Source organism: Mirounga leonina, unplaced genomic scaffold, assembly GCF_011800145.1.
Source record: "Mirounga leonina isolate KUSES-001 unplaced genomic scaffold, KU_Mleo_1.0 Mir_200, whole genome shotgun sequence".
Classification (NCBI taxonomy): domain Eukaryota; kingdom Metazoa; phylum Chordata; class Mammalia; order Carnivora; family Phocidae; genus Mirounga; species Mirounga leonina.
In genome coordinates this window covers 1,781,768-1,809,261 of record NW_023270503.1, presented here as the reverse complement: position 1 = coordinate 1,809,261, position 27,494 = coordinate 1,781,768, and the positions used below count along the sequence as shown (strand labels likewise).

At 39.8% G+C, this 27,494-nt stretch overlaps 1 protein-coding gene across 1 annotated transcript in view; it reads left to right on the top strand.

Moving 5' to 3' along the window:
* RPA1 (replication protein A1) overlaps positions 1-27,494 on the top strand; it is a 74,689-nt gene that overhangs the window by 345 nt on the left and 46,850 nt on the right. The window contains exons 2-4 of the mRNA XM_035027565.1: positions 14,796-14,846; positions 15,857-15,935; positions 16,809-16,917. Coding sequence (XP_034883456.1) covers positions 14,796-14,846; positions 15,857-15,935; positions 16,809-16,917 — 239 coding nt within the window. The remainder of the gene's footprint in view (positions 1-14,795; positions 14,847-15,856; positions 15,936-16,808; positions 16,918-27,494) is intronic.

Here is a 27,494-nt window from a genome sequence, read left to right as displayed (position 1 = left end):
AACATGTCCATGTTTTTTTCTACTTAAGAAAACGAAGCAAAATTAACTTGATCGTCCCCCATCACCCTCCTGCGGCCACTCCCTATCTCCTCCCCGTCCCCTATGCACTGCCGAACTTCTCGAGTTGTCTGTTTTCAGCTCACCTGCCGTTAACAGACTCCAATCCGTTGTTCCCTCCATCACTATAGAAAGAACCCTCGGCAAGAACCCTGGCAGAAGTTAGCGGTGCTTCCAAGTCGTTAAATCTAACAGACACTTTTCAGCTTTTAACTTAACCAGAATTCTCAGTAGTGTTTGAGAGTTACTTCTTTTGAGCAGTTTTGAGCATTACTTCTTTTTATAACACTCTCTTTTGGCTTCTATGGCTTGGCTTGGCTTTCCTCGTTTTATTTGCCGGTCCCTCATTGTCAGTTTTTGTTTACTCAAGGTTATGTTTTAGGCCCTCTTCTACCAGGACAATCCCATTACCAACTATGTCAGTTGCTCACACATTTTTTTGTCCGGAGCCACCTTTATTCTGAAAGATAAACCTCTGTAATGTGTCTGCCTACCTGATACCTCAAAGGCATTTTATATTCAACATGCCCCAAAGCAAATCCGTTATTTTACTAAGTTTGGGCCTCTTGGTGTTCCCTATCTCGATGAATGGCACCATTATCCATTAAGATATGCTAGCCAGAAACTGTGGAATCATTCTTCCTGCAAACTTCCATCACCTTAGATGTTCAGTCCATCACCCAATCTGGTGTTTTACCTCCACACATACCTCTTAAATCCATCTACTTCTCTTCTTCCACTCTGGCACCATTGTTTCTTGCCTGGACTACCGACTTCCACCCAGCATAACCTCCCCTCCCACGCCCACACACCTTCCCATCACTGCATATTCCCACTTGTTCTCTCTTCCTTTCCAGCCTTTTTGTTGTTGTTTTTTTATTTTTTAAATTTTAACTCCAGTATAGTTAACATACAGTGTTCTGTATGGTTAGCAGCAGAGCTATCAGGGTCTAGCAACTGTGGGAGTACAATATAGTGTACAATATAGTGATTCAGCAATTCTGTACATTACTCAGGGCTCATGAAAAGTGTACTCTTTAATCCCCTTCGCCTATTTCCCCCATCCCCCCACCCACCTCTCTCTGGTAACCATCAGTTCTCTATAGTTAAGAGTCCGTTTCTTGGTTTGTCTCTCTCTCCCTTTTTCTCCTTTGCTCATTTGTTTTGTTTCTTAAATTCCACGTATGAATGAAAGCATATGGGATTTGTCTCTCTGACTGACTGACTTTGCTTAGCATTATACTCTCTAGCTCCATCCATGTTGTTACAAATGGCAAGATTTCATTCTTTGTTATGGCTGAATAATATTCTATCGTATATATGTAACATATCTTCGTTATCCATTCATCTACCAGTGGACACTTGGGCTGCTTCCATAATTTGGCTATTGTAAATAATGCTGCAACAAACATGGGGTGCATGTATCCTTTTGAATTAGTGTTTTCATATTTTTGGGAAACTACCCAATAGTGCAATTAATGGATCCTAAGGCAGTTCTATTTTTAACTTTTTGAGGAGCCTCCATACTGTTTTTGCACCTGTTTGCATTCCCACCAACAGTGCACGAGGGTTCCTTTTTCACATCATCCTTGCCAACACTTGTTTCTTGTGTTGTTGATTTTAGCCATTCTGATAGGTGTAAAGTGATATCTCATTGTAGTTTTGATATGCATTTCCCTGATGATTCATGTTGAACATTTTTGCATGTGTGTTGGCCATCTGTATGTCTTCTTTGGAGAAATGTCTGTTAATGTGTTCTGTCCATTTTTTTTTTTAAAGATTTTATTTATTTATTTTGAGAGAGAGAGAATGAGAGAGAACACATGAGAGGGGATAGGGTCAGAGGGCAAAGCAGACTCCCTGCCGAGCAGGGAGCCCGATGCGGGACTCGATCCCGGGACTCCAGGATCATGACCTGAGCCGAAGGCAGTCGCTCAACCAACTGAGCCACCCAGGCGCCCTGTTCTGTCCATTTTTTAATTGGGTTATTTGTGTTTTGGGTGTTGAGTTGTAGCAGTTCTTTATATATTTTGGATACTAAGCCTTTATCAGATCTGTCATTTTCAAATATCTTCTCCCATTCACTAGATTGTCTTTTGGTTTTGTTGACTGTTTACTTTGCTGTGCAAGAGCTTTTTATTTTGATGTGGTCCCAGGAGTTTATTTTTGCTTTTATTTCCCCTGTCTTGGGAGACCTATCCAGAAAGATGTTGCTATGGCTGATGTCAGAGAAATTACTGCCTCTGCTGTCTTCTAGGATTCTTATGGTTCAGGTCTCACATTTAGATCTTTAATTCATTTTGAGTTTGTGTTTGTGTATGGTGTAAGGAAGTGGTCCAGTTTCATTCTTTTGCATGTTGCTGTTCAGTTTTTCCAAAACCATTTGTTGAAGACTGTCTTTTTCCCATTGTATATTCTTTTCCTCCTTCATTGAAGATTAACTGACCATATAATTGTGGGTTTATTTCTGGGTTTTCTGTTTTGTTTCATTGATTTGTGTGTCTATTTTTGTGCCAGTACCATACTGTTTTGATGACTATGGCTTTGTAATATAACTTGAAGTCTGGAATTGTGATGCCTCTGGTTTTTCTTTTTCAAGATTGCTTTAGCTATTTGAGGTCTTTTGTGGTTCCTTGCAAATTTTAGGATTATTCTAGTTCTGTGAAAAATGTTATTGGCATTTTGATAGGGATTACATTAAATGTGTAGATTGCTTTGGGTAGTATAGACATTTTAACAATATTTATTCCTCTAACCCACGAGCATGGAATGTCTTTCCATTTCTTTGTGTCTTTTTTCTTTTTTTTAAATTTAAATTCCTGGTATATTCCATACTCTTGCACATTCTTTTCCCATCTCCCTGTGTAGTTCTTCACTCTCCCCTCCCTGGCCAACAATCTTCAAATTTCAGCTCAGTTAGTTCTTCAGAGAAGCCTTCCTTGACTTACTAGCCTAATTCCCTTTATTTTGAGACCCTAATTCCTGCTTGTTCACTTATTAGCTGTGTGACTTTGGGCAAGATACTAAACTTTGCCTTTTCTCTTCTGTAAAATGAGGGTAATGATACCTGGTACCTATTGCCTAGGGTTAGTGGGGAATTAGGTGAGCTATTACATTTAAAGTGCTTAGTCCATGCCTGATACACAGTAAATGCTCAGTATATGTTATCTCTTATTAATAATCACAGATGTAATTTTATACTTATTTACTTTTTATTTGACTAATATTAGTTACTTTCTGTCTTCCCCACTGGATGTAGATTCTTTGAGGCCTGAAATTACATCTTTTTTTGCTCAAAATAGTCTCCTAAATATCTGGAGCAGTGCTGGCAAGTTTTAGGTATCCAGTAAATATTTGCTAGTTGCATTTGAGGCAGTGAAAAGAAAGGGACAGAGATGAATGGGGAAGAACAGTTGGCAGAGTGGAGTGACTATTTGAATAAATTAGGAACAATTAAACCTGAGAAGTGATTGAAAATTGTAGTTCTCATTTACTTATAGCTGCTACCTTGTGCTTAAAAAAAAAAAAAAAAGATTTATTGGGATGCTTGGGCGGCTTAGTGGGTTGAGTGTCTGTCTACCTTTGGCTCAGGTCATGATCCTGAGGTTCAGGCATCAAGGCCCACATCGGGCTCCTTGCTCAGTGGGAAGCCTGCTTCTCCCTCTGCCTGCTGCTTCCCCTGCTTGTGCTCTCTGTCTCTGATGAATAAAGAAATAAAATCTTAAAAAAAAGAAAAGTTAAGAGAGAGAGAGCAAGAGCGTGTGACTAAGCCACCCAGGCGCCCCACCTTGTGCCTTTAAGACAAATTAAGAATTGTTCTTCACTTTTATTTATTTATATTTATTTTTATTATTTTTTTGTTCTTCACTTTTAGAAAGAATGATTATGGTGTTAATAATTTGATTGCTTGGTTTCTGCTATATTCAAAACTTTGGAAACATATTTCCAGGGTTAGGTCAAGTATTAAGTTTTATTCATAAATGACAAAGAAAATTTTTGTGTTTGTGGTGACAGTGTGGAGAACCTTTGCCAACTCTGATTATCATCAGCTAAAGCAAGTAGTATCATTTTAGTTCAAAAGACACAGGCCCAAAGGGTAAGCAACTAACACAAATAGTAGAGGCATTTGGGGCAAGAGCTAATATCATAAAAGAGATTATGCATGGAAGTATTGTGGTAAATCGAATAAATAGCATTTGTATCTTAATTTATTGGGTAATATAAAGAAAAGGGAAAGGAACTAATATTTTTGCCTTTTCCAATGTGCCAGATACTTTATCTATAATAGTCAGTACTTACAGTAATCCTGTAAGGTAGATTTTCATAATTACCTGCATCTCACAGATGAAGAAATTAAAGTGCAGAGAAGTTAAATAATTTGTCAGTGAGGTGAAGATTTGAATGCATGTGCCCTTGACTATTACATTCTGTTGCTTTGTATTTCTTTAATTGAAGTATAATTGACATACAGTATTCTATTAGTTTCAGGTGTTCATCATAGTGATTTGGTATTTTTATACATTAGGAAATGATCCCCATAATAAATCTGGTTACTGTCTGTTACCGCACAAAGTTATTACATTGTTACTAAGTTCCCTGTGTTGTGCATTACATCCCCATGACCCATTTATTTTATATCTGGAAGCCTAAACCTCTTTTTTTTTTTTTTTTTTTTTAAGGATTTTATTTATTTATTTGACAGAGAGCACAAGCAGGGGAAGCGGCAGGGAGAGGGAGAGGGAGAGGGAGAAGCAGGCTTCCTGCTGAGCAGGGAGCCCAATATGAGGCTTGATCCCAGGACCGTGAGATTTCAACCTGAGCCAAAGGCAGATGCTTAACCAGCTGAGCCACCCAGGCGCTCCAAGCCTGAACCTCTTAATTCCCTTCACCCATTTCACCTGCACCCCCAGTCACTCCCCACTTTTATAACTAATAGTTTGTTTCCTGTATCTATGAGTTTGTTTCTGTTTTGTTTTGTTTTATAGATTCAACATGAAATCATGTTATTTGTCTTCTCTGTCAAGCTTATTTCATTTAGCATAATACTGTCTAGGTCCATCTATGTTGTCACAAATGGTAAGATTTCATTCTTTTTTATGGTTGAGTAATACTCCTGCGTGTGTGTGTGTGTCTTTATCCGTTCATCTCTTTATGGACACTTAGGTTGCTTCTTAATCTTGGATATTATAAGTAATGCTGCCGTGCACATAGGGTTCATATATCTCTGAATTGGTGTTTTGGTTTTCTTCAGGTACATACCCGGAAGTTGAATTGCTGGATCATATGGTGGTTTTGATTTTTAATTTTTTGAGGACCCTCCATACTGTTTTCCATAGTGGCTGCACCAATTTATGTTCCCCACCAACAGTGTACAAGGGTTCCCTTTCATCCACATCTTTGCCAACACTTCATACTTTTTGTCTTTTTGATAATACTCAATCTTTGGTTTTGGTTTGCATTTGCATGATGATTAGTGATGTTGAGGATTCTATCTATTGGCCATCTGTAGGTCTTCTTTGGAAAATGTCTATTCTAAAGTCTTTTGCCCATTTTTTAAATTGGGTTTACTTTGTTTTTGTTTTCTTTTTTAAAGAGTTTATTTATTTATTTGAGAGAGAGAGAATGAGAGACAGCATGAGAGGGAGGAGGGTCAGAGGGAGAAGCAGGCTCCCCGCCGAGCAGGGAGCCCGATGCGGGACTCGATCCCAGGACCCTGGGATCATGACCTGAGCCGAAGGCAGTCGCCCAACCAACTGAGCCACCCAGGCGCCCCTACTTTGTGTTTTTATAGGTAATGTTAATTTGGAAAGTTTAAGGGAATTTTGTCTTAAGTGTACATATCATGTTGTATTACCCAGAAGATTTAATCTTATAATCACTTTATGATGACACAAATTAAAAAGAATAATAAATTAATACATGCATGTGGTTTTAAAATCAAATAGAACAGAAAGGTGTTTTAAGAAATTACTGACTTTTTGGGCGCCTGGGTGGCTCAGATGGTAAAGTGTCTGCCTTCGGCTCAGGTCATGATCCCAGGGTTCTGGGATCGAGTCCCACATCAGGCTCCCGGCTCAGCGGGGAGCCTGCTTCTCCCTCTGACCCTCTCCCCTCTCATGCTCTTTCTCTCTCGCTCGCTCTCTAAAAAATAAATAAAATCTTAAAAAAAAAAAAAAGAAAGAAATTACTGACTTTTTGCTCCACCCTGCCCAAGTTCTGTTCCCTAGGAACTTAAAAAAATCACCTTTACTGAAATTCAGTGTGATTTACACTTAATAAAAACTGTAATGTATATAATAAATGTATATAATAAAAACTCATCAAGATGTTTTCAGTTTGATGAGCTTTGGCAAATGTATACACCATTCCAATCTCCTGTTCCTTCCCTAGTCCTTCTTCCAGCCTAGGTAAACCAGAGTTTTGACTTCTGGTTTTTATCTCTAAAGGTTAGTTTTGACTATTCTGAAACTTGATGTAAACTTGTATCTGGCTTCTTTGTCTCAGCAAAATGTTTTTTGAGATTTATCTCTGTCGTTTCAGTAGTTTGCACCTTTTATTTCTGCGTAGTACTCTATTGTGTGAATAAACACAATTTGTTTAATTGACCTGGTACTGTTAAACGTTTGGGTTATTTTCATTTTTTGGCTATTATGAGTGAAGATGGTATGAACATTTATGTACACGTCTTTTTATGGAAATATATTTTCACTTCTCTGGGATAAATGCCTAGGAGTGTAATTGCTGGGTTATATGTTAAGTGAATATAAGAAATTGCTAAACTGTTTTCCAAAGTGATTGTGAGAATTCTAGTTGCTCCATATCCTTGCCAACACTTAGTTTTATCAGTCTTTTTAAGTTTATCCTGGTGAATGTATAGTGGTATTTTGCATCTACATTCATGAGTTGTATATAGGTCTGTAGTTTTCTTTTTTCTTTTTCTTTTTCTTTTTCTTTTCTTTTCTTTTCTTTTCTTTTTAAACAGAAAGAGATACAGTGAGAAAGGGAGCACAAGCAGGGGGAGTGGCTGAGGGAGAAGCAGGCTTCCCACCGAGCAGGGAGCCCGATGCGGGGCTCAATCCCAGGACCCTGGGTTCATGACCTGAGCTGAAGGCAGACACCTAATGACTGAGCCACCCAGACGCCCCAGTTAGTTTTCTTTTTTAGAATGACTTTGTTTTTTCTATGAGGTAAACCTAACATCATAAAATGAGTTGGAAAGTGTTCTCCTCTGTTGCCTGACATAGTTTATGCAAGATTGATATTTTTTTGTCTTTACACGTTAGACAAAATTTACCAATAAAGCCAGCTGGACCTAGTGTTATCTCTCTTGGAATATTTTAAATTATAAATTCAGTTTCTTTAATGGATATAGTACTGTCTAGATTCTCCACATTTTGCATGTTAGTTTTGATAATTTGTGTTTTTCAAGGGACTTACCCATTTAATCTAAGTTTTTTTAATAAAGTTGTTCCTAATATTCCCTTATTATCTCATGTATGTATAATCTAATATATATGTGAATTATTGTGATGCATTTTTCATTTCTTTTTTTTTTTGCATTTTGCATTTCTGATATTGAGAATATTTGTTTTCTTTTTCTTTATCAGACTAGTTAGAGGTTTATCAATTTTGTTGATCTTTTCAAAGATCCAGCTTTTGGTTCAATTGTTTTTTCCTGTTTATTCATTTTCTATTTTATTGATTTTTGCTCTTTCTTTCATTCCTTCCTTCTACATGCTTGAGTTTATTCTTTTTCTGGCTTCTTATGGTGGAAGCTTAGATAATTGATTTTGGACCTTTTTTCTTTAAGCATTTTATTTTTTTAAGATTTTATTTATTTATTTGACAGAGACACAGCGAGAGAGGGAACACAAGCAGGGGGAGTGGGAGAGGGAGAAGCAGGCTTCCCACGGAGCAGGGAGCCCGATGTGGGGCTTGACCCCAGGACCCTGGGATCATGACCTGAGCCAAAGGCAGACAGACACTCAACGACTGAGCCACCCAGGCGCCCCTTCTTTAAGCATTTAAAGCTTTAATTTTCCCTCTAAGCATTTCTCTAGTGAGTCCCATACATTTAGATAGATTGTATTTTCATTTTCATTCTTTTAATAATACTTCCTATTTTCTCTTGTGATTTCTTTGCAAAAGATGGGTTATTTAGAAGTTTATTGTTTACAAGGTGCCTTGCTGGCTCAATAGGTAGAGCATGCGACTCTTGATCTCTGAGTTGTGAGTTCAAGCCCCAAGTTGGGTATAGAGATTACTTAAAAAAAAAAAAAGAGTTTACTGTTTAATTTCCAAGTATTTGGAAGTTTTCTAGATATCCTATTGTTAGGATTTTTAGTTTAATTCCAGTGTGGTCAAATAACATACTCTCTGAATTCAGTCTTTTAACATGTATTGAGACTTGTTTTATTTCCCAGCATATGGAATCTTGATGAAAATGTTATAGGTGCACTTAAAAGACTGTGTATTCTGCAATTGTTAGATTATCTAATTAGGTCAAGTTGGTTGATAGTTTAATCTTTCATATTGTTCTACGTATATTTTTTGTCTATTTGCCCTATCATTAACTGAAAGAAGAGTGCTGAAACCACCAATTATAATGGTGAACTTCTCTATTTCTCCTTTTAATTCTGTAGGGTTTTGCTTCATGTATTTTGAAACTTTGTTATTAGGTGCATATATTTATCATTGTGTCTTCTTCAGGAATCAACCCCATTATTATGAAATGTCCTTTTTTATCTCTGGTAATATTCCTTGTCCTGAAGCCTTCTTTGCCTGCCAGTAATAATACATCTTTTTTCAATGTTTCATTTTTAACCTCTCTATATTTGAAGTACATTTCTTGTAGACAGCAAATAGTTGGATCTTATTCATTCTGATAGTTTCTGCCTTTAAATTGGAGTACTTGAACCATTTACACTTAATATAGTTACATGTTTAGGTTTAAATTTTTCATTTTGCTGCTTTTCCCATCTGTTTGTTGTTGTTTAGCTTTTCCTGACTTCTGGATTGAGTATTTTTTATGATTTGAATTTATTTCCACTATTGATTTATTAGCTGTATTCTTTGCTTTACTTTTTAAAGGATTGCTTTAGAGCACTTCATCTTAGTTCGGACTACTATTATAAAATAGACTGGGTGGTGCAAACAACAGATTTAGTTCTCATAGAGGCCGGGAAATCTGAGATTGAGGTGCCAGCAGATTCAGTTCTGGGTGGGGGCTGTGTTCCTGGCTGGAAGCTGCCATCTCACTGTGTGCTCACGTGACTGCATCTTTGTGGGAAGAGAGGGCTCTGCTGTCTGTTCCTCCTCTAAGGGCAATAATTCTGATATGGGGTCTTCATCCTCATGACCTCATTACAACTAAGTACCTCCAGGGGTGCCTGGGTGGCTCAGATGGTTAAGCGTCTGCCTTCGGCTCAGGTCATGATCCCAGGGTCCTGGGTTTGAGTCCCACATTGGGCTCCTGGCTCAGTGGGGAGCCTGCTTCTCCCTTTGCCTGCCCCTCCCCCTTCTTGTACTCTCTCTCTCTCTCTCTCTCTGGCAAATAAATAAATAAAATCTTTAAAAAAAAAAAAATCTAAGTACCTCCAAAGGCTCCCATCACACTGGGGGTTAGGGCTTCAACATATGAATTGGGGGAGGGGAGACACAAATATTTAGTCTAAAACGCAGTTTTTCTCTCTCTCTTTTTTTTTTATTAAGTACAGTGGATACACAACATTATCTTAGTTTCAGATGTATAACACAGCAATTGGACAACTCTGTATGTTATGCTACACTCAACATCAAACATTTTGATCTTAGAATACTCTTTTTATTTAAAGGTTTTATCTATTTACTTAGAGAGAGACAGAGAGAGAGTGAGCGTGTGCTCAAGCAGGGTGAGGGACAGAGGGAGAGCATCTCGAGCAGACTCCATGCCCAGTGCCCCATGCCCCGTGCCCCTGAGCCTGACGCGGGCCTGAGCCAAAATCAAGAGCTTGACAGACTGAGCCACTCAGGCACCCCAATCTCAGAATACTCTTAAAAAATCATTGCCCCTCTACCCCCAATAACTTTTTTTTTGTGAGATATCTACCTTACCATATTTGAAATTATAACAGATATTTTATAAAAATATTTATACATTTAAGATAATAATAAACTGCTAACATAAATGTTTTGTGAAAAACAGCTATATATTTCAAAACAAATAGAAAATTGATATTGTTTTACATTTTTGCACATTGCTTTAGCATCTGGCTTTAGAAGATATGGCAGCTAGATTTTCATATCAGCTTCTGCATTTGGTATATTGATATTTTTTGGGGGGGTGATCTATATAAAGGAAATCTGGCCTCAGGTATGTAGTTGGAAAAAGAGGGAGTATTTTAATATTTCAGGCTTCTTTTTTTGATCCTTGTGATATTGTAATATTGTAATATAATAAGAAACATATATTTAGTCTTGGGGCACCTGAGTGGTGTAGTCAGTTGAGCATCTGACTCTTGGTTTCAGCTCAGGTCATGATCTCAGGGTCCTGGGATCAAGCCCCACGTCCAGCTCTGCACTCAGTGCAGAGTCTGCTTGAGATTCTCTCTCCCTTTCCCTCTACCCCTCACACTCATGCTAATGCGCGCACGCTCATGCGCGCTCTCTCTCAAACAAATCTTAAAAAAAAAAAGAAAGGGTTGGAACTTTCAACCCTAAACTCCCCCCTGCCCTGCCACTGTCCCCCAGAGAGTCAGGAGATTGATCTAGTCACCAATGGCCAGTGATTTAATCAATCGTGCCTATGTAATGGGACCTTCAGAAAGCCCCTGAACAGCAGGAATCAGAGAGCTTCCAAGGTTGGTGAACACATCTACGTGCCAGGAGGGTCACATACCCCAAACTCCACACAGGGACAGAAATTCCTATGCTCAGTACCCTTCCAGACCTTGCCCTATGTACCTCTTCATCTGGTGGTTCATTTGTATCCTTTATAATATCTTTTATAATAAACCAGTAAAGTAATTCCCTGAGTTCTTTGAGCCTGAGGAGGGGGTCATAGGAACCCCCAATTTGTAGGCAAGAAGGCAAAAGTGTGGGCATCCTAAGGACCCACCACTTGAGGTTGGTATCTGAAGTAAGCAAGGGAGGTCTTGTGGGACTGAGCCTCTAACCTATGGGGTCTACACTAACTCTAGTGTCAGAATTGATTTGTAGGACACCCACTTGGTATCTACAGAGAGTTGCTTCATGTGGAAAACCCACACATGCAGTGTCAGAAATGGTTGTGAATAGATAAAGCTTTTCTGTAATACTATATCAAACTCAACAAATGGTAGTTTCTTAAAGGTTAGTTGGAATGTAAAATTGGTCTATCTTTTTTTTTTTTTTTAAAGATTTTATTTATTTATTTGAGAGAGAGAGAATGAGAGACAGAGAGCATGAGAGGGAGGAGGGTCAGAGGGAGAAGCAGGCTCCCCGCCGAGCAGGGAGCCTGATATGGGACTCGATCCTGGGACTCCAGGATCATGACCTGAGCCGACGGGAGTCGCTTAACCAACTGAGCCACCCAGGCGCCCTAAAATTGGTCTATCTTGGGGCACCTGGGAGGCTCAGTCGATTAAGCGTCTGCCTTCTGCTCAGGTCATGATCCCAGGGATCTAGCCCTGTGTTGGGCTCCCTGATCAGCAGGGAGTCTGCTTCTCCCTCTCCTTCTGCCCTTCCTCCCGCTTATGCTTGCTCTCTCTCGCTCTCAAATTAAAAAAAAAAAAGGATTGGTCTGTCTTGCATTTTGAATGGATCTTTTGCCTATGCATTATTCATAATGTCATACATTGGTCATTTGGAAAATGCTGGCTCATTGCATTATGCAGATCTTCCAAATATTGGTGTTTCATTATATAACAAAAATTCATGTTTATTAATCTCACTAATCAGAAAAGTTTGTAAGCATTGAGAAGCTGTAAAGCTCATTGTTGGCGAATAGAAGTTTTCAAAAGTTCTGATTTTCACTAAAAAACCCTTGTATAATTGGCGGTAACTTTCGTTTTCCTTGAAAACAGGTTCACCTTATTTTTGAGAAAATATTTACTAAATTCTGAAGTTTGAATAGCCAGTCTGTCATTTGGCCTTGCAAGTAAAAATGGTGTTGTGTAAAAAAGCAGTTGGTTCAACTCACAACTCAACTGCACAAATGCTTTTCCTTGGAGTGACAGCCAGTACTCCGATGTGCAGTGAAAGTACTTTTTGCCTACTTCCCATACTGTTACATAGAGTATTTTAAAATTTCTTTAAAGAATAGTAAGTTGTGGGGCACCTGGGTGGTGCAGTTGGTTAAGCGTCTGACTCTTGGTTTCGGCTCAGGTCATGAGATCGAGCCCTGTGTTGGGCTCCACACTCAGCTTGGAATCTGTTTGAGAACCTCTCCCTCTGCCCCTCCCACTGTGCCTGCGTGCCTGCGCACGCTCGCGTTCTCTCTCAAATAAATAAATAAATCTTAAAAAAGAATATTGAGTTGTTTTGGCAGACTGTTAATTTACTTGCAAATCAGCTAATCCCTCAGAGACTGGAATGGGTCTAGAATAGCTTTTACTTTGGTCTAGTTCAGTTCTGTTTCTAAAGCATGCCCTTTCTGGGATTTTCTGCTGAATGCAGCAGATGTTTATTGAGTTTTCTGTCTTGAGGCTGGTTAGAACTCATCTGTATTCCAGCCTGTGTGAGCTCCACTAATTTTTCAGTTTATAGCTCTCTAATATTTACTCTTTGCCTGGCCTTGTAGAGTCTCATTCTGTGTATGCACAACTCAGAATTCAGCCAGAGACTCAAAGGAATCTCTGTGTAGGTTATTGAAGCTCCTTCTCTGTGTAGCTCCCTCATCTCTGGTACTCTGCATCCATGAAATCCAGCTAACTCACCTCCCTGAACTTTGATCTGTGCTCAGTAGGGCTACCACGTTCTTCTTGGGTTCCCTCGTCCATGCTGTGGTCTAAAAGTGCCTCTGTGCCAAAAGCCAGGATAATCAGGGTTCCCATCATTTCAGTGATCAGTCTTTCTCTACCTGTTGTCCTGTATTGGAAAACAGTTATATATTTTTGTCCAGTTTTTTAGTTGGTGGTTGGAAGAGCTAGTCTGGTACCATTTATTTCATTTTTTTTAAAAAAGATTTTATTTATTTATTTGACAGAGAGACAGCGAGAGAAGGAATATAAGCAGGGAGAGTGGGAGAGGGAGAAGCAGGCCCCCTGCCGAGCAGGGAGCCCGATGTGGGGCTCGATCCCAGGACCCTGGGATCATGACCTGAGCCGAAGGCAGACGCTTGACAACTGAGCCACCCAGGCGCCCCTGTACCATTTATTTCAGCATGGGCAAAATTAGAGGCCAGAGAACCAGTCTTCACTGCTGTTAGTTTTTCTGATGGTTACCTTTACTGAGAGAGAGAAAGAGAGAGAGTGCATGTACAAGAGTGGGGAGGAGGGGCAGAGGGAGAGGGAAACCTAAGCAGACTCTGTGCTGAGTGAGGAGCCCCACGCAGGGCCTGATCCCAAGACCCCGAGATCATGGTCCAAGCCCCGAGCCGAAACCAAGAGCCTGATGCTTAACCGGCTGCGCTATCCAGGCACCCCCTGATGGTTACCTTTAAATGATGGCTTTTTAAACACAAACTAAAAGCCTGATTGATATTCTGGTGTTTTTTTGTTTTTTTGTTTTTTTAGATATTATTATTTGGGGGGTAGGGGCAGAGGGAGAAGGAAAAGGGGAAAGAATCTTAGTGTGGAGCCTGATGTAGGGCTCCACATCACAACCCTGAGATCACGACCTGAGCCAAAGTCAAGAGTCAGATGCTTAACTAACTGAGCCACCCAGGCGCCCCTTTTTTTAGATATTATTTTCATAATTGCTAATAGAGTCAAGAGTTTTAAAATTCAAAAGGTGTAAAAAGAAGATTCAGTATGAGGTCTGCCTCCCACATGTGGCCCCCACTCCTCAGTTCTTTCACAAGAGGCAACCAGTATTATATAAACATCTTTTTTTTTGAGAGAGACACAGCGAAAGAGGGAACACAAGCAGAGGGAGTGGGAGAGGGAGAAGCAGGCTTCCCACCGAGCAGGGAGCCCGATGCGGGGCCCGATCCCAGGACCCTGGGATCATGACCTGAGCCAAAGGCAGACACTCAATGACTGAGGCACTCAGGTGCCCCTATAAACATCTTTTTAAGGCTGCATAATACTCTAAGGATTTACTGTACTTATCTAATTCTCTATTAATGGGCACTATAGTCAAATTAATGCGCTGTTCTGAATAATGAGTATATATGTGATGCCTTTATTTTGGATGTAGTAAGTATATCCTTGTGGGTAAGCATGTATACCACTTTTTTTTTTTTTTAATTTATTTATTTGACAGAGAGTGACACAGCAAGAGAGGGAATACAAGCAGGGGGAGTGGGAGAGGGAGAAGCAGGCCTCCTGCTGAGCAGGGAGCTTGGTGCGGGGCTGGATCCCAGGACCCTGGGATCATGACCTGAGCCGAAGGCAGCCACTTAACAACTGAGCAACCCATGCACCCCGCATGTATCCCACTTTTATGATTTTATGATTTGTCTATAGTGATATAACTTAAACTGGATTTTCAAATGATAAGCTCCAAAAAGCCTCTTTAATAATGTTATCTGTAGTTTATTCCAAATACCAAACTGTAAAAATATGTCAGATTTTGGTCATGATTTGAATGTATATCTCATTCTGTTTTTACTCTTTCAGGTCATAATGCAACAAGGAGATACATCCATAAAACCCATCCTCCAAGTCATCGTGAGTACCTTCGAATATTTTATGTCACACATTTTAAAAACTTTTATGTAATTACAAATTACATTTGATGAAGCACACACAGATTCGTCCACTTTAAGAAATTCTCTCCCTCATCCCAAAAAATAGGACAGTCTTGTTGTAACCCTAAGAGAGGAAGCAGGCCTTCCCCCCCCCAATATTATGCTAGCCAAGGCTTTGCCTTTCTGTTCTTTCCACAATTGATGGATACTGTAGTGCTACCCATCATTACCACTGCCTCCTTTTCTTCCTGCCCTGAGGTTTGTCTTGCTCAAATCTGCCTTACGTGGGCCTGCAGTGAACATATCTGCTTAAAATTCTTCATTAACCCTATCATTCATTTACAGGGTTCTCAAATTTTAGTGGGAATTTAAAAAATGCATAGAAGCAGCATCCTGGATCATACCTGCAGATTCTGAGACATAGGCCTAATGATCTCCCTGTTACTCCCAAACTCACTGCCACTCATCTTAAAGCTCTGTTTATGTACTTTACTTCCTTTGGAGAACTGCTTCTGATTTCCTTCAAGTTGTGATAAACGTCTTGGCTGTGTCCCCATGTCATGTGCGTAACTCTCTATGTCTCTTTGCCTCTGTCTCCACCTCATTTCTAAGCCCCTTCAGAGCAAGGATATTTTTTTTCCATTTTGTATTTTTAATGTGTTTTCTATGTAGCTCCTTATATATATTAGGTGCCTTGTCATATCTTTTTTAAAATTAATTTTTAATCAAATTTGAGTTGAGAGAGAACAGAAGAGAATTGAAACTCATTTTATTCTCAACTATGTTGTGTTTAATAATGTTAATACAGAGACGGTGGTTGGAAAATCATCAAATACAATTTTCTTTTGCTTAGATTTAGGTGTCAAGAGAATGGGCGAGCAGTTCAGTGTTTGTTGAACTAATGGCAAACCCACTCTCCTGCCACTTAAGTTTACTTATCCCTGGGACTGGGAAGACAACCCGACTAATGAATCAAGTTTTCTATCCTAGAACATCCGTCCCATTATTACAGGGAATAGTCCACCCCGTTATCGACTGCTTATGAGTGATGGATTGAACACTCTCTCCTGTAAGTATGGTGTATAAATCTAGGAATTTGCATTTAAATAATAAAAGAACACCCAGCACTTTTGCAGTAATTTGGGGCATTTCGGAAATGTACATTTGCTTGGCCGTGTACTTCATTCACACAGAATTATGGCTGGCAGAGAGCATTCTTTTTTTTTTTTTTTTTTTTTAAGATTTTATTTATTTATTTATTTGACAGAGACAGAGACAGCGAGAGCAGGAACACAAGCGGGGGAGTGGGAGAGGGAGAAGCAGGCTTCCTGCTGAGCAGGGAGCCCGATGTGGGACTTGATCCCCGGACTCTGGGATCATGACCTGCGCCGAAGGCAGACGCCCAACCGACTGAGCCACCCAGGCGCCCGGCAGAGAGCATTCTAACAATAGACTAGATCTAGTGGAAAGCTGCCACTTGGCTTAATTAATTTTCTCTAACTGGTGCTCTGTTTTCTTTGATTAATTTCCCTCAGGATGGTATTGACATTTAGTGAATATAATGGGTTAGCTGTCCTATACTTGCCTTTTGGGGGATTTATTTCTGTGTTGTAAACTTTACAAGGGAGAAAGAGAATTTGCAGAATATTGCTTGCTATCTCTAGTCACAAGGTGAAGAAGATAGAAAAGACTTTTTAGTCTTTGTCATGAAACCTGAATGATGGAAAAATTATTTTGGGTCCTTTAAGAAATACATTTCAAAGTACCAGCAGATGTTTAACGCAGTAAATTATATTGTTTTTCACTATGCAGAATCTGAGTCGTTTTAATTTCAGGAACATATTCAAGGCATTGTTTTCCTTTGCTAGTCCAGGTGTGATCAGCTTTCAGATTGTCATGACTGAAATGTTGTGGGGACTAAAGTAATCTCTGTGCTTTTCAGCTTTCATGTTGGCAACACAGTTGAACCCTCTGGTTGAGGAGGAACAATTGTCTAGCAATTGTATTTGCCAGATTAACCGATTCATTGTTAACACTCTGAAAGATGGAAGGTATGTGGTGTTTTTCTTTGTTTTGGGGGGTTTTCTTTGGTTTTATTGTGTTGTAGAATGGGGACTAATTTTTCAACAGAGAAATCCATTGGATGCCAAAATTCATGTAGGAATCAAAGACGATGATGAGCTTTCAGCTAAGAATTTACATGAGATTTGAACTCGGGTGACTAAAACATGGCACCAAAGGAAGAGAAATATGGAAACAGATTGGAAATTTCAAAGCAGGAGATTAAAGCAGAATGCAGAACTTTTATTTCTAATTTCTTCAGAAGCACTGTTTTTAAGATTCTCTTTTGAAGTATGTGTTAATCAAAAGGGGTTACTTATAAGAGCAAAACTGATGTAATTAATTATGTAAGGCTGCCCCTTTTTTGCCATCTTGAATGTTTCATGGTAAACTTTATTCAGCCTATATAGAGTATGCTGAGTACTGACAGATGCTACACGCTCGAGGTGCAGTGGTGAGCAGCACTGTTATTTCTGGGTAACTGTTGCTAAAATAGGACATTTTTTGTGGGGGAGAGGCTTTTAAGCTTTTTATTTCCAATCACAGAACACATGGGAAACAAATGTAGCGAGAATTCCCCTCTTAAGAAGGGTATGTCAGTGTATGTTACAGTATTATCTGTAGTTTTGCTTTATATTTGTTTGCTGTATCGTTGTCCTTCTTTTAACTTTCAGCTTCTCTGTTCTTAACCTTGGATGTCTTTTATAAACAGCATATGATTTTAGAAATCAGTTTGAGATTTAGTTGGTGAGTTTATGCTGCTTAATTTATTATTGATTTTTTTTTTCTAATTTTTGTGTTTTTACCATGTTTTTGCTTTATTTTTTCTTGCCTTGGATTGATTTTTTCCTTAATTTTTTTTTCCTCTACTGGTTTGAAATATATTTGTGCTGTGTTTTTGTTTTGTTTTGCGGATATTCTCACATTTAAAAAACCCCATATGTGAATTAACAGATATTCTAAAATAGGTCTGTATTTTTACAATCCTCTCAAATAAAGCAAAGGTCTCAAAATGGTCAATGTTCAGTGTTTTAGCTCAACTTTGTTTTTATTTCCTTGAATTAGTATATTCTCTATATAGACAGCAATTACTTAGACTTACCCATAGAGTCTCCCTTTGTCTCCTTTATCACACTCCTTTCTTTTTAGTTCAGTTCTCATTTTCCTGAAGAGTATCTTTTAGCAGCTCTTTTTTTTTTTTTTTTTTTTAGATTTTATTTATTTATCTGACAGAGAGAGACACAGTGAGAGAGGGAACACAAGCGGGGGAATGGGAGAGGGAGAGGCAGGCTCCCAGCTGAGCAGGGAGCCCGATGCGGGGCTTGATCCCAGCACCCTGGGATCACGACCTGAGCTGAAGGCAGACGCTTAACCGACTGAGCCACCCAGGCGCCCCTCTTTTAGCAGCTCTTATACGGAAGGTTTGTGAATGATAAAAATCTGTCATCTAAAAATGTCTGTTTCATTCTCAGTTAAATGAGTTTAACTAGGTGTAGAATTCTAGGTTGACAGTTCTCTATATCGTGTAGTAGGATCTTCACCCTGACAGAATTTTGTGTCCTTGTCATTGTGTTTTGTAAAACAACTTTTATTATACAAGTAATATATACATAAATTATAAAACTCAAATGAAGAAGGGTTTTAGGGTTGTGAGTTCTAGCCCCACATTGGGTGTGGAGCTTACTTAAAACAACAACAACAACAACAACAACAACAAAACTCACACACAAAAATAACTGTAATTTGACTGCCTACAAATAACTATTCTTAAAAATCTTGCTGTTATCCTTCCAGAATTTTTCTATAAATGTAAGTACTTACAAATTTGTATTTTCCTTTAAAAAATTCATAATATGGTTTTATAATACTCTTTTTTTTAATAGTGGTCGTTTTTACATGTCCCTAGATAAACCTCTATGTCATATATATATATAAAATTTGGCGGGGGGGGGGTGGCAGGCAGAGTAGGCAGAGGAAGAAGCAGGCTCCCTGCTGAGCAAGGAGCCCGATACGGGACTCGATCCCGGAACCCTGGGATTATGACCTGAGCCAAAGGCAGATGCTTAACCGACTGAGCCACCCAGGCGTCCCCCCTCTATGTCATATATTACTTAGTATGTCATTGTATAGATTTACCATAATATAGTTAACATTTAATATTATATAGCATTTCACTATTTAAAATTTTTCACCAGTGCTTCTTAGAATATATTTGTACCTCTTTGTGTATTCAAATTTTTAGGGAATATGAGTATTTTAATAAAAATGACACACAGAATCATCGATTCAAGCAGTGCAATAAAAGGTACAAAAAAGGAAAAAATTGTCTAAAATTCATACAACCCAGAAATAACCATATTATGATTTAGTGAGCATCATTCCCGATATCTCACAGTGTGTATTTATCAATAATTGGTGGATAAATAGAAATAATTTTGATAGTGGAATGACAATATATATATTGTTACTGCTCTCTTCCTTCCTGAGTAATTCAGTCCACAGCCATTAGGTGGGGCCAAGCAAGATAGATGTTTACAAGGGAGGGGTGGTGGTGGCGGTGGTGATGGCCCGGAACCAGGTGTTAGCCCAAAGTGAGGAAGGTATCTTTGTGGGCTGGACAGGGGGTTGGAGACCAGGTAAGGAGAACACATGGGGAGAGGGTGGCTACAGTCCAGAATGGGTTGTCAGAGCCTGAGTAGGGTGAGGCAAGAGTCTGTATGGCTGTTGGATCCTGAGCAAGGGATGAAGGAATCTGGGGGTGTTGTGGGGATCCGGCACAGCAACAGGTTGTTGGGGGGAGAGGAGGGTGCTTGTTTGTAATAGGGTGGTAGTGGTCTTAGAACTGGGTTTGGAATTTGAGCATTTAGAGGATAGTGTCCATGTGTATAGCAGTGGCAGGTGGTGACAGGAGATTGATTACCTATGAGGGGAATTGATCTAATAAATATGTTGAAGGCTCTGGGAGCTAGCCAAGGGAGAGGTCTGTGATTCTGGATTATAATTGAAGGTTTCAGAGTAAACTCAAGGTTTTTAATAGATAGATAGATATAGATATAAACATTTAGTTTGGGGTCTTAAAATTATATTTTACTGGAGTGCCCAGGTGGCTCAGTCGGTTGAGTGTCTGACTCTTGATCTCAGCTCAGGTCTTGACTCAGGGTTGTGAGTTTGAGCCCTATGTTGGGCTCCATGCTGGGTGTGGAGCCTACTAAATCAGTCAGTCAATCAATAGTTCTTTTTTACCTTGTTTTATTATATCTTATTTTAACTCAGTTTATTTAAGCTAAATACAAAAATAGTTCTCCCATTTCTCCCACCTCTTACTCCTTCGCCTTTAACAACCACCAGTGTGTTTGTTCTCTGTATCTATGAGCTTGTTATTTATTTCCACATATAAGAGAGATCATAGGGTAATTGCCCTTCTCTGTCTGACTTAGCATAATGCCCTGGAAGTCCATCCATATTTTCACAAATGGCAAGACTCCATTCTTTTTTATGGCTGAATAATATTGTGTGTGTGAGAGAGAATTTCCTTTTTTAAAAGTATTTATTTATTTATTTATTAGAGAGAGAGCATGCCATGAGCAGGGGGGAGGGGCAGAGGGAGAGGGACTCGATCCTAGGACCCAGGATCATGACCTGAGCCGAAGGCAGATGCTTAACCAACTGAGCCACCCAGGTGGCTCTGTGTCACAATTTCTCTATCCATTTATCTATTGGTGGACATTTAAGTTGTTTCCATATGCTGACTCTTGTAAATAGTGCTGCAGTGAACATGGGGGTGCATAGATCTTTTCGAGTTAGTACTTTTGTTTTCTTCGGATGAATACCCAGAAGTGGAATTGCTGGATCTTATGGTAGTTTGATTTTTAATTTTTTGAGGAATCTCCATACTGTTTTCCATAGTGGCCACACCAATTCACATTTCCACCAACAGTGCACAAGGGTTCCCTTTTCTCCATATCCTTGCCAACATGTGTTATTTCTAGTCTTTTGAATAATAACCATTCTAACAGATGTGAAGTGATATCTCGTTGTGGTTTTGATTTGCATTTCCCTGATTAATGATGTGAAGTATCTTTTCATGTACCTGTTAGCTAGCTTTATGTCTTCTTTGGAAAAATGTCTGCTCAGATCTGGTTGGTGTATGAGTATACATACCTTGTGTGGGGGGTGTGTGTGTTCCCTAGATCTCTCTCCTGAGAGGGCTTTGGAGCAGCAACACCCCAGTAGCTCTGAGCCCCCCTAGCACCAGATCTTGGTTTCTGAATGCCATTGCACACTCGAAAGAACTAGGGCTTCTTGGAGGATGGCTTGTTACAGGCTTGGAATATCTTAATGTGTCAGATGGTAAGGAAGGGCTCAAAGGGAGATGGGATCCTGTCAGAAGGACAGAAAAACTGGCTTGCAGAATCTTACACTTGTCAAATCTAAGGCAATTTATAAACCATAATAAAGACGGGAACCTGTTAAATACAATAGGAGTTCATAAGTCCATAGTGAATAAATGAATACATGGGGTTTTTCTTAAGATAGAGTGCCATCTAACAAATGTGGAAGGAATGACGGAATTAGAAAATCGCCCTTTGGGAACCCTCCTACACTGTTGGGGGAATGCAAGCTGGTGCAGCCACTCTGGAAAACAGTATGGAGGTTCCTCAAAAAGTTGAAAATAGAGCTACCCTATGATCCAGCAATTGCACTACTGGGTATTTACCCCAAAGATACAAATGTAGTGATCTTAAGGGGCACCTGCTCCCAGATGTTTATAGGAGCAATGTCCACAATAGCCAAACTATGGAAAAAGCCCAGATGTCCATCGACAGATGAATGGATAAAGACGAGGTGGTATATATATACAATGGAATATTATGCAGCCATCAAAAGGAATGAGATCTTGCCATTTGCAACGACGTGGATGGAACTGGAGAGTATTATGTTGAGTGAAATAAGTCAAAAAGAGAAAGACATGTATCATATGATCTCACTGATATGAGGAATTCTTAATCGCAGGAATCAAACTGAGGGTTGCTGGAGTGGGGGGTGGGGTGGGAGGGATGGGGTGACTGGGTGATAGACACTGGGGAGGGTATGTGCTCTGGTAAGCGCTGTGAATTGTGCAAGACTGTTGAATCTCAGATCTGTACCTCTGAAACAAATAATGCAATATATGTTAAGAAAAAAAAAAAAGAAGAAGAAGAAGAAGAAGGTAGCGGGAGGGTAAGAGTGAAGCGGGGGAAATCGGAGGGGTAGACGAACCATGAGAGACGATGGACTCTGAAAAACAAACTGAGGGTTCTAGACGGGAGGCGGGTGGGAGGATGGGTTAGCCTGGTGGTGGGTATTGAGGAGGGCACATTCTGCATGGAGCACTGGGTGTTGTGCACAAACAATGAATCATGGAACCCTACATCTAAAACTAATGATGTAATGTATGGGGATTAACATAAGAATAAAAAAAAAATACAAAGAAAAAAAAAAAAAGAAAATCGCCCTTTGGTAACCAGCACAGGGTTAGTTTATGCAGGGAACGTCAGTGGGGGCTGTGGCTGCTCTAACAAAGGAACACAAACTTGGTGGTGGTGGTTTTAAAGATTTTATTTGGGGGCACCTGGGTGGCTCAGTCGGTCAAGCGTCTGCCTTCAGCTCAGGTCATGATCTCAGGGTCCTGGGATCGAGCCCCGCATCGGGCTCCCTGCTCAGCGGGAAGCCTGCTTCTCCCTCTCCCCCTGCTCATGAGCTCTCTCTCTCTCTCACTCGCTCTTTCTCTCAAATAAATAAAATCTTTTAAAAAATTAAAAAAATATATTTTATTTATTTGACAGAGAGGACAAGCAGGGGAGTGGGAGAGGGAGAAGCAGAAGTTATTCGCCTGGAGGTCAGAAGTTGAAATCAGTTTCACTGGGCTGAGATCATGGTGTTGACAGGGGCATGCTCCCTCTGGAAGCTCTAGAGAAGGATCCATTCTTTTCCTCTTCCAGCTTCTGGTGGTTGTTAGCATTCCTTGGCTTTTCACGCGTCAGTCCAGTCTCTGCCTCCATGGACCCATTGCCTCCTGTCTGTGTCAGATCTGCCTCCCTCTTACAGGGATACATGTGGTTGCTTTTAGGGCCTAGCAGAGGATCCAGGATAATCTTGACATTTCAGTCCTTAACTTAATCACATTTGCAAAGTCCCTTGTTGTCCCATTCACAGGTTCCAGAGGTTAGGAGGTGGATATCTTCTGGGGGGCCATTGGTCTACCACAGATGCTGAAACGGGTGAAGTTTGCAGAGTAACAAGTTATTTATGGAGTTAAAGTTCATACCCACAACATAATTACTAATTGTAAAAGGAGCAGAGACAACTTTATAGTGGAGGAACCTGGCAGACAGCACCTTACTGCAGTGATAAGGGTTAACATTACCAGCAATGGGACAAATAGAAAATGTGTATTTATTACCTGATAGGATGCAATGAGAAGAACACAGCATCACTAATATTATACTTTTGCCAAGGATGCATACTCTGTATCTAATCATGAGGAGGCCTCAGGTAAATTAAGGGACATTCTACAAATAAGTGACCTCTGATTTCTTTCTTTCTTTCTTTCTTTCTTTCTTTCTTTCTTTCTTTCTTTCTTTCTTTCTTTCTTTCTTTCTTTCTTTCTTTTTCTTTCTCTTTCTTCCTCTTTCTTTCTTTTTCTTTCTTTCAAGATTTATTTACTTATTTGAGAGAGAGAATATGAGCCAGGGAGGGAGCAGACTCCCTGCTGAACATGGACCCCAACGTGGGGCTTGATCCCAGGACTCCGAGATAACGACCTGAGCTGAAATCAGGAGTCAGATGTTTAACTGAGTCACCCAGGCGTCCCAGTAACCTTTGATTTTCAAATCTCAAGCATGAAAGTAAAAAAGTTGTGTACACTGAGAGACTATTCCAGATTGAAGGAGTCTTGAGAGATTGGTAATTAAATATAACAAGTGATCCTGTACTAGATCTTTTTTGCTAATGAGGACATCATTTAGATAGTTGATGAAACTTGAATAGGTTCTGTGGATTAAATGGAAAAATTCTTTGGTTATGTTTCAGGTTCAGTGACTTAACCAGGCTGTGTCTTAACGTCAATTGTTATTACCATTTTTTTTTTCCTGTTATATGGTATGCCTTTCAGTCTGCAGATTCTATTCCTTAATGCTATTTTTTGTTTCATTTGAGCTTTAATTTTTATATTGTGGATAACTGTCCTCCCTTTGTGTCTTCAGTTTGCTTTAGTCTTTTTCTAATGCATACATTGGATTAAGTCAAGATTTTCCAACATAATAGTAGTTCAGTTTTTGCCTTTCTCCTGGTGTTTTTTGTTTTGTTTTGTTTTTTTAAAGATTTTATTTATTTGACAGAGAGAGAGCACAAGTAGGCAGAGTGACAGGCAGATGGAGAGGGAGAAACAGGCTCTCCGCTGAGCAGGGAGCCAGATGCGGGGCTCGATCCCAAGACCCCAGGATCATGACCTGAGCTGAAGGCAGCTGCTTAACGGACTGAGCCACCCAGGCGCCCCTCTCCTGGTGTTTTTTGATGTTTATAATGTTTGAGTGTTAGATGTATAATGGTATTACTTTTGTTCTATTTTTGTCTTAACTTCTCAAGCTCCCTTTTTCTTTTTTCTTTTTTTAATGTTTTATTTATTTATTCATGAGAGTCAGAGAGAGAAAGAGAGAGAGAGGCAGAGGTAGAGGGAGAAGCAGCCTCCCCGTTCAGCAGGGAGCCCGATGCGGGACTCGATCCCAGGACCCCGGGATCACGACCCGAGCCGGAGGCAGACGCTTAACCATGTGAGCCACCCAGGCACCCCTCAAGCTCCCTTTTCTTCTCAATCTCTTGTTTTATCTCATCTTTTGAGTTTTATTTTATTAAATTCTTAATCTTATTTCTCAAACCACTCTTGGAAAGTATTATTCCCTTTCTTGGCTTATGCGTTCTTCTAGATCAGATTCTTTAATTGTCTCTGCCTTCTTTGTTCCTTTTATTTTTATACACTTTTATATGATGCATTGTTGCTGTGTCATTCCTTTTTATCTTGTTCATGCTTGATGTGGATAGTTCTGACAGACTTCATATTTGCTCTGACATAGTTTAGCCTAGGTACATCTCCTTGCCAACCTTCCCACATGGGACCTGTTATCTTCCACTCCAGGCTACCTTTGAGTGTTTGAGTGGTGCTTTCTATCCATTTTCCTGTCTTCTAAGGTATGGTTATGGGAGAGGGTGGAGAGCTTTGCTCGCCTGTCGAGTACAAAAACTTAGGCTTCATTCTCCAATCAGGGATAGAATTTCACTCCCATGGGCTTTGTTTTATTCTACCACCTCAGAATGGTGGCATGTCTTGTATTCTTTCTTTCTTCTGTTGAGAACCTGTGTATGTATGTACAAATTTATTTACGCTTTACTTTTTTGATGGTCATTTAGACTTATTCCAAACGGCTTTAGCATTCATTCTTGCATGTTTATCTTTATGTGCTTATGGTGTTCTTTCTTTTTTTTTTTTTTTAAAGATTTTATTTATTTGAGACAGAGAGAAAGAGAAAGAGCACATGAGGGGGGGGAGGGTCAGAGGGAGAAGCAGGCTCCCTGCCGAGCAGAGAGCCCGATGCGGGACTCGATCCAGGGACTCCAGGATCATGACCTGAGCCGAAAGCAGTCGCTTAACCAACTGAGCCACCCAGGCGCCCTTTATGGTATTATTTCTGAAGAGCAGATTCCTTGAATTAGTATCGTGGGGATCAAAGGACATGTCTTACAGAAAATCTACAAGTTAATATACTCATTAACTTTGTGTAAGAGTGCTTGTTTCTGAATAAGCAAATCCAAAGAAACAGATTAGTGGTTCCCCAGGGGTGGGGAAGTGGAGTGGCATGTGTGTGATACCTCAAAAAGCTGATATTTAAAACAAAACAAAACAAAACTTTCTCCTTAACCTTGTTAACATACTGGATACTACTAATTTTTACGAATAATTGTTAATTATCATTATTTTAATTTATATTTCCCTAGTGATGTAAAGTGTCTTTTATTTTATTTATTTATTTATTTATTTTTAAAAAGATTTTATTTATTTATTTGACAGAGGAAGACACAGCGAGAGAGGGAACACAAGCAGGGGGAGTGGAAGAGGGGGAAGCAGGCTTTCCACGGAGCAGGGAGCCCGATGCGGGGCTCGATCCCAGGACCCTGAGATCATGACCTGAGCCGAAGGCAGACGCTTAACCAACTGAGCCACCCAGGCGCCCCTAAAGTGTCTTTTTATATACTCGTTGACTGTAGTTCTTTTTTTTTTTTTAAGATTTTATTGATTTATTTGAGAGGGGAGAGAGAGAGCACAGAAGGAGAGTGAGAGGGAGAAGCAGACTCCCCACTGAGCGCAGAGCCCAACGTGGGGCTCCATCCCAGGACCCTGAGATCATGACCTGAGCCAAAATCAAGAGTTGGATGGTTAACCAACTGAGCCACCCAGGCGGCCCTGATATAGTCACATTGTTTTAGCAACCTTGCAAAATTCATTTAGTATTTCTTTTTCTGTTTGTTTCAAATTTTTATTTAAATTCTGGGTGCCTCAGTCAATTAAGTGCTGGCCTTCACCTCAGGTCATGGTCCTAGGGTCCTGGGATCAAGCCCTGCGTGGGGCTCCCTGCTCAGCAGGGAGTCTGCTTCTCCCTCTCCCTTTGTCCCTCCCCCTTGATCGTGCTCGCTTTCTCTCTTTCGGTCTCAAATAAATAAAATAAATAAATTCATTCTAGTTAGTTAACATGTAGTGTATACTGGCTTCAGGAGTAGAATTTAGTGATTCATCACTTACATGTAACACCTAGTGCTCATCCTCCTTAATGCCCACCCCCCACCCACCTCCCTCCTTCTACCTTCAGTTTGTTCTCTCTACTTAAGAGTCTCTTATGGTTTGCTTCCCTCTCTTTTTTTCTTTTTTCTTTTCCATATGTCCATCTGTTTTGTTTCTTAAATTCCACGTATGAGTGAAGTCATATGGTGTTTTCTTTCTCTGACTGACTTACTTTGTTTAGCATAATACACTCTAGCTCCATCTACATCTTTGCAAATGGCAAGATTTCATTCTTTTTGATGGCTGAGTAATATTTCATTGTGTGTATATACCACATCTTTATCCATTCATCAGTTGATGGACATTTGGGCTCTTTCCATAGTTTGGCTATTGTTGATAATGGTCAGTGCCATAGTTTTGTTTTGTTTTGTTTTTAGTAACAGCTTTATTGAGATATAATTCACAATCAGCTATAATTCATCCATTTAAAGTGTAAAACGGTTTTTTAATATATTGACAGAGTTGTTCAGTCATTACCACAATTAATTTTAGAACATTTCATCATCCCCAAAATAAACCCTGTACCCTTCAGCTATCACCCCTAAACTCCCCATTCTTTCTAGCCCTAGACAACTACTAATCTATTTTCTGTCTCTCTAGATTGCTTATTCTAGACATTTCATATAAACGAAATCATAAAATGTGTGGTCCCTCGTGACTCGCCCCTTTAACGTAGCATAATGTTTTCAAGGTTTA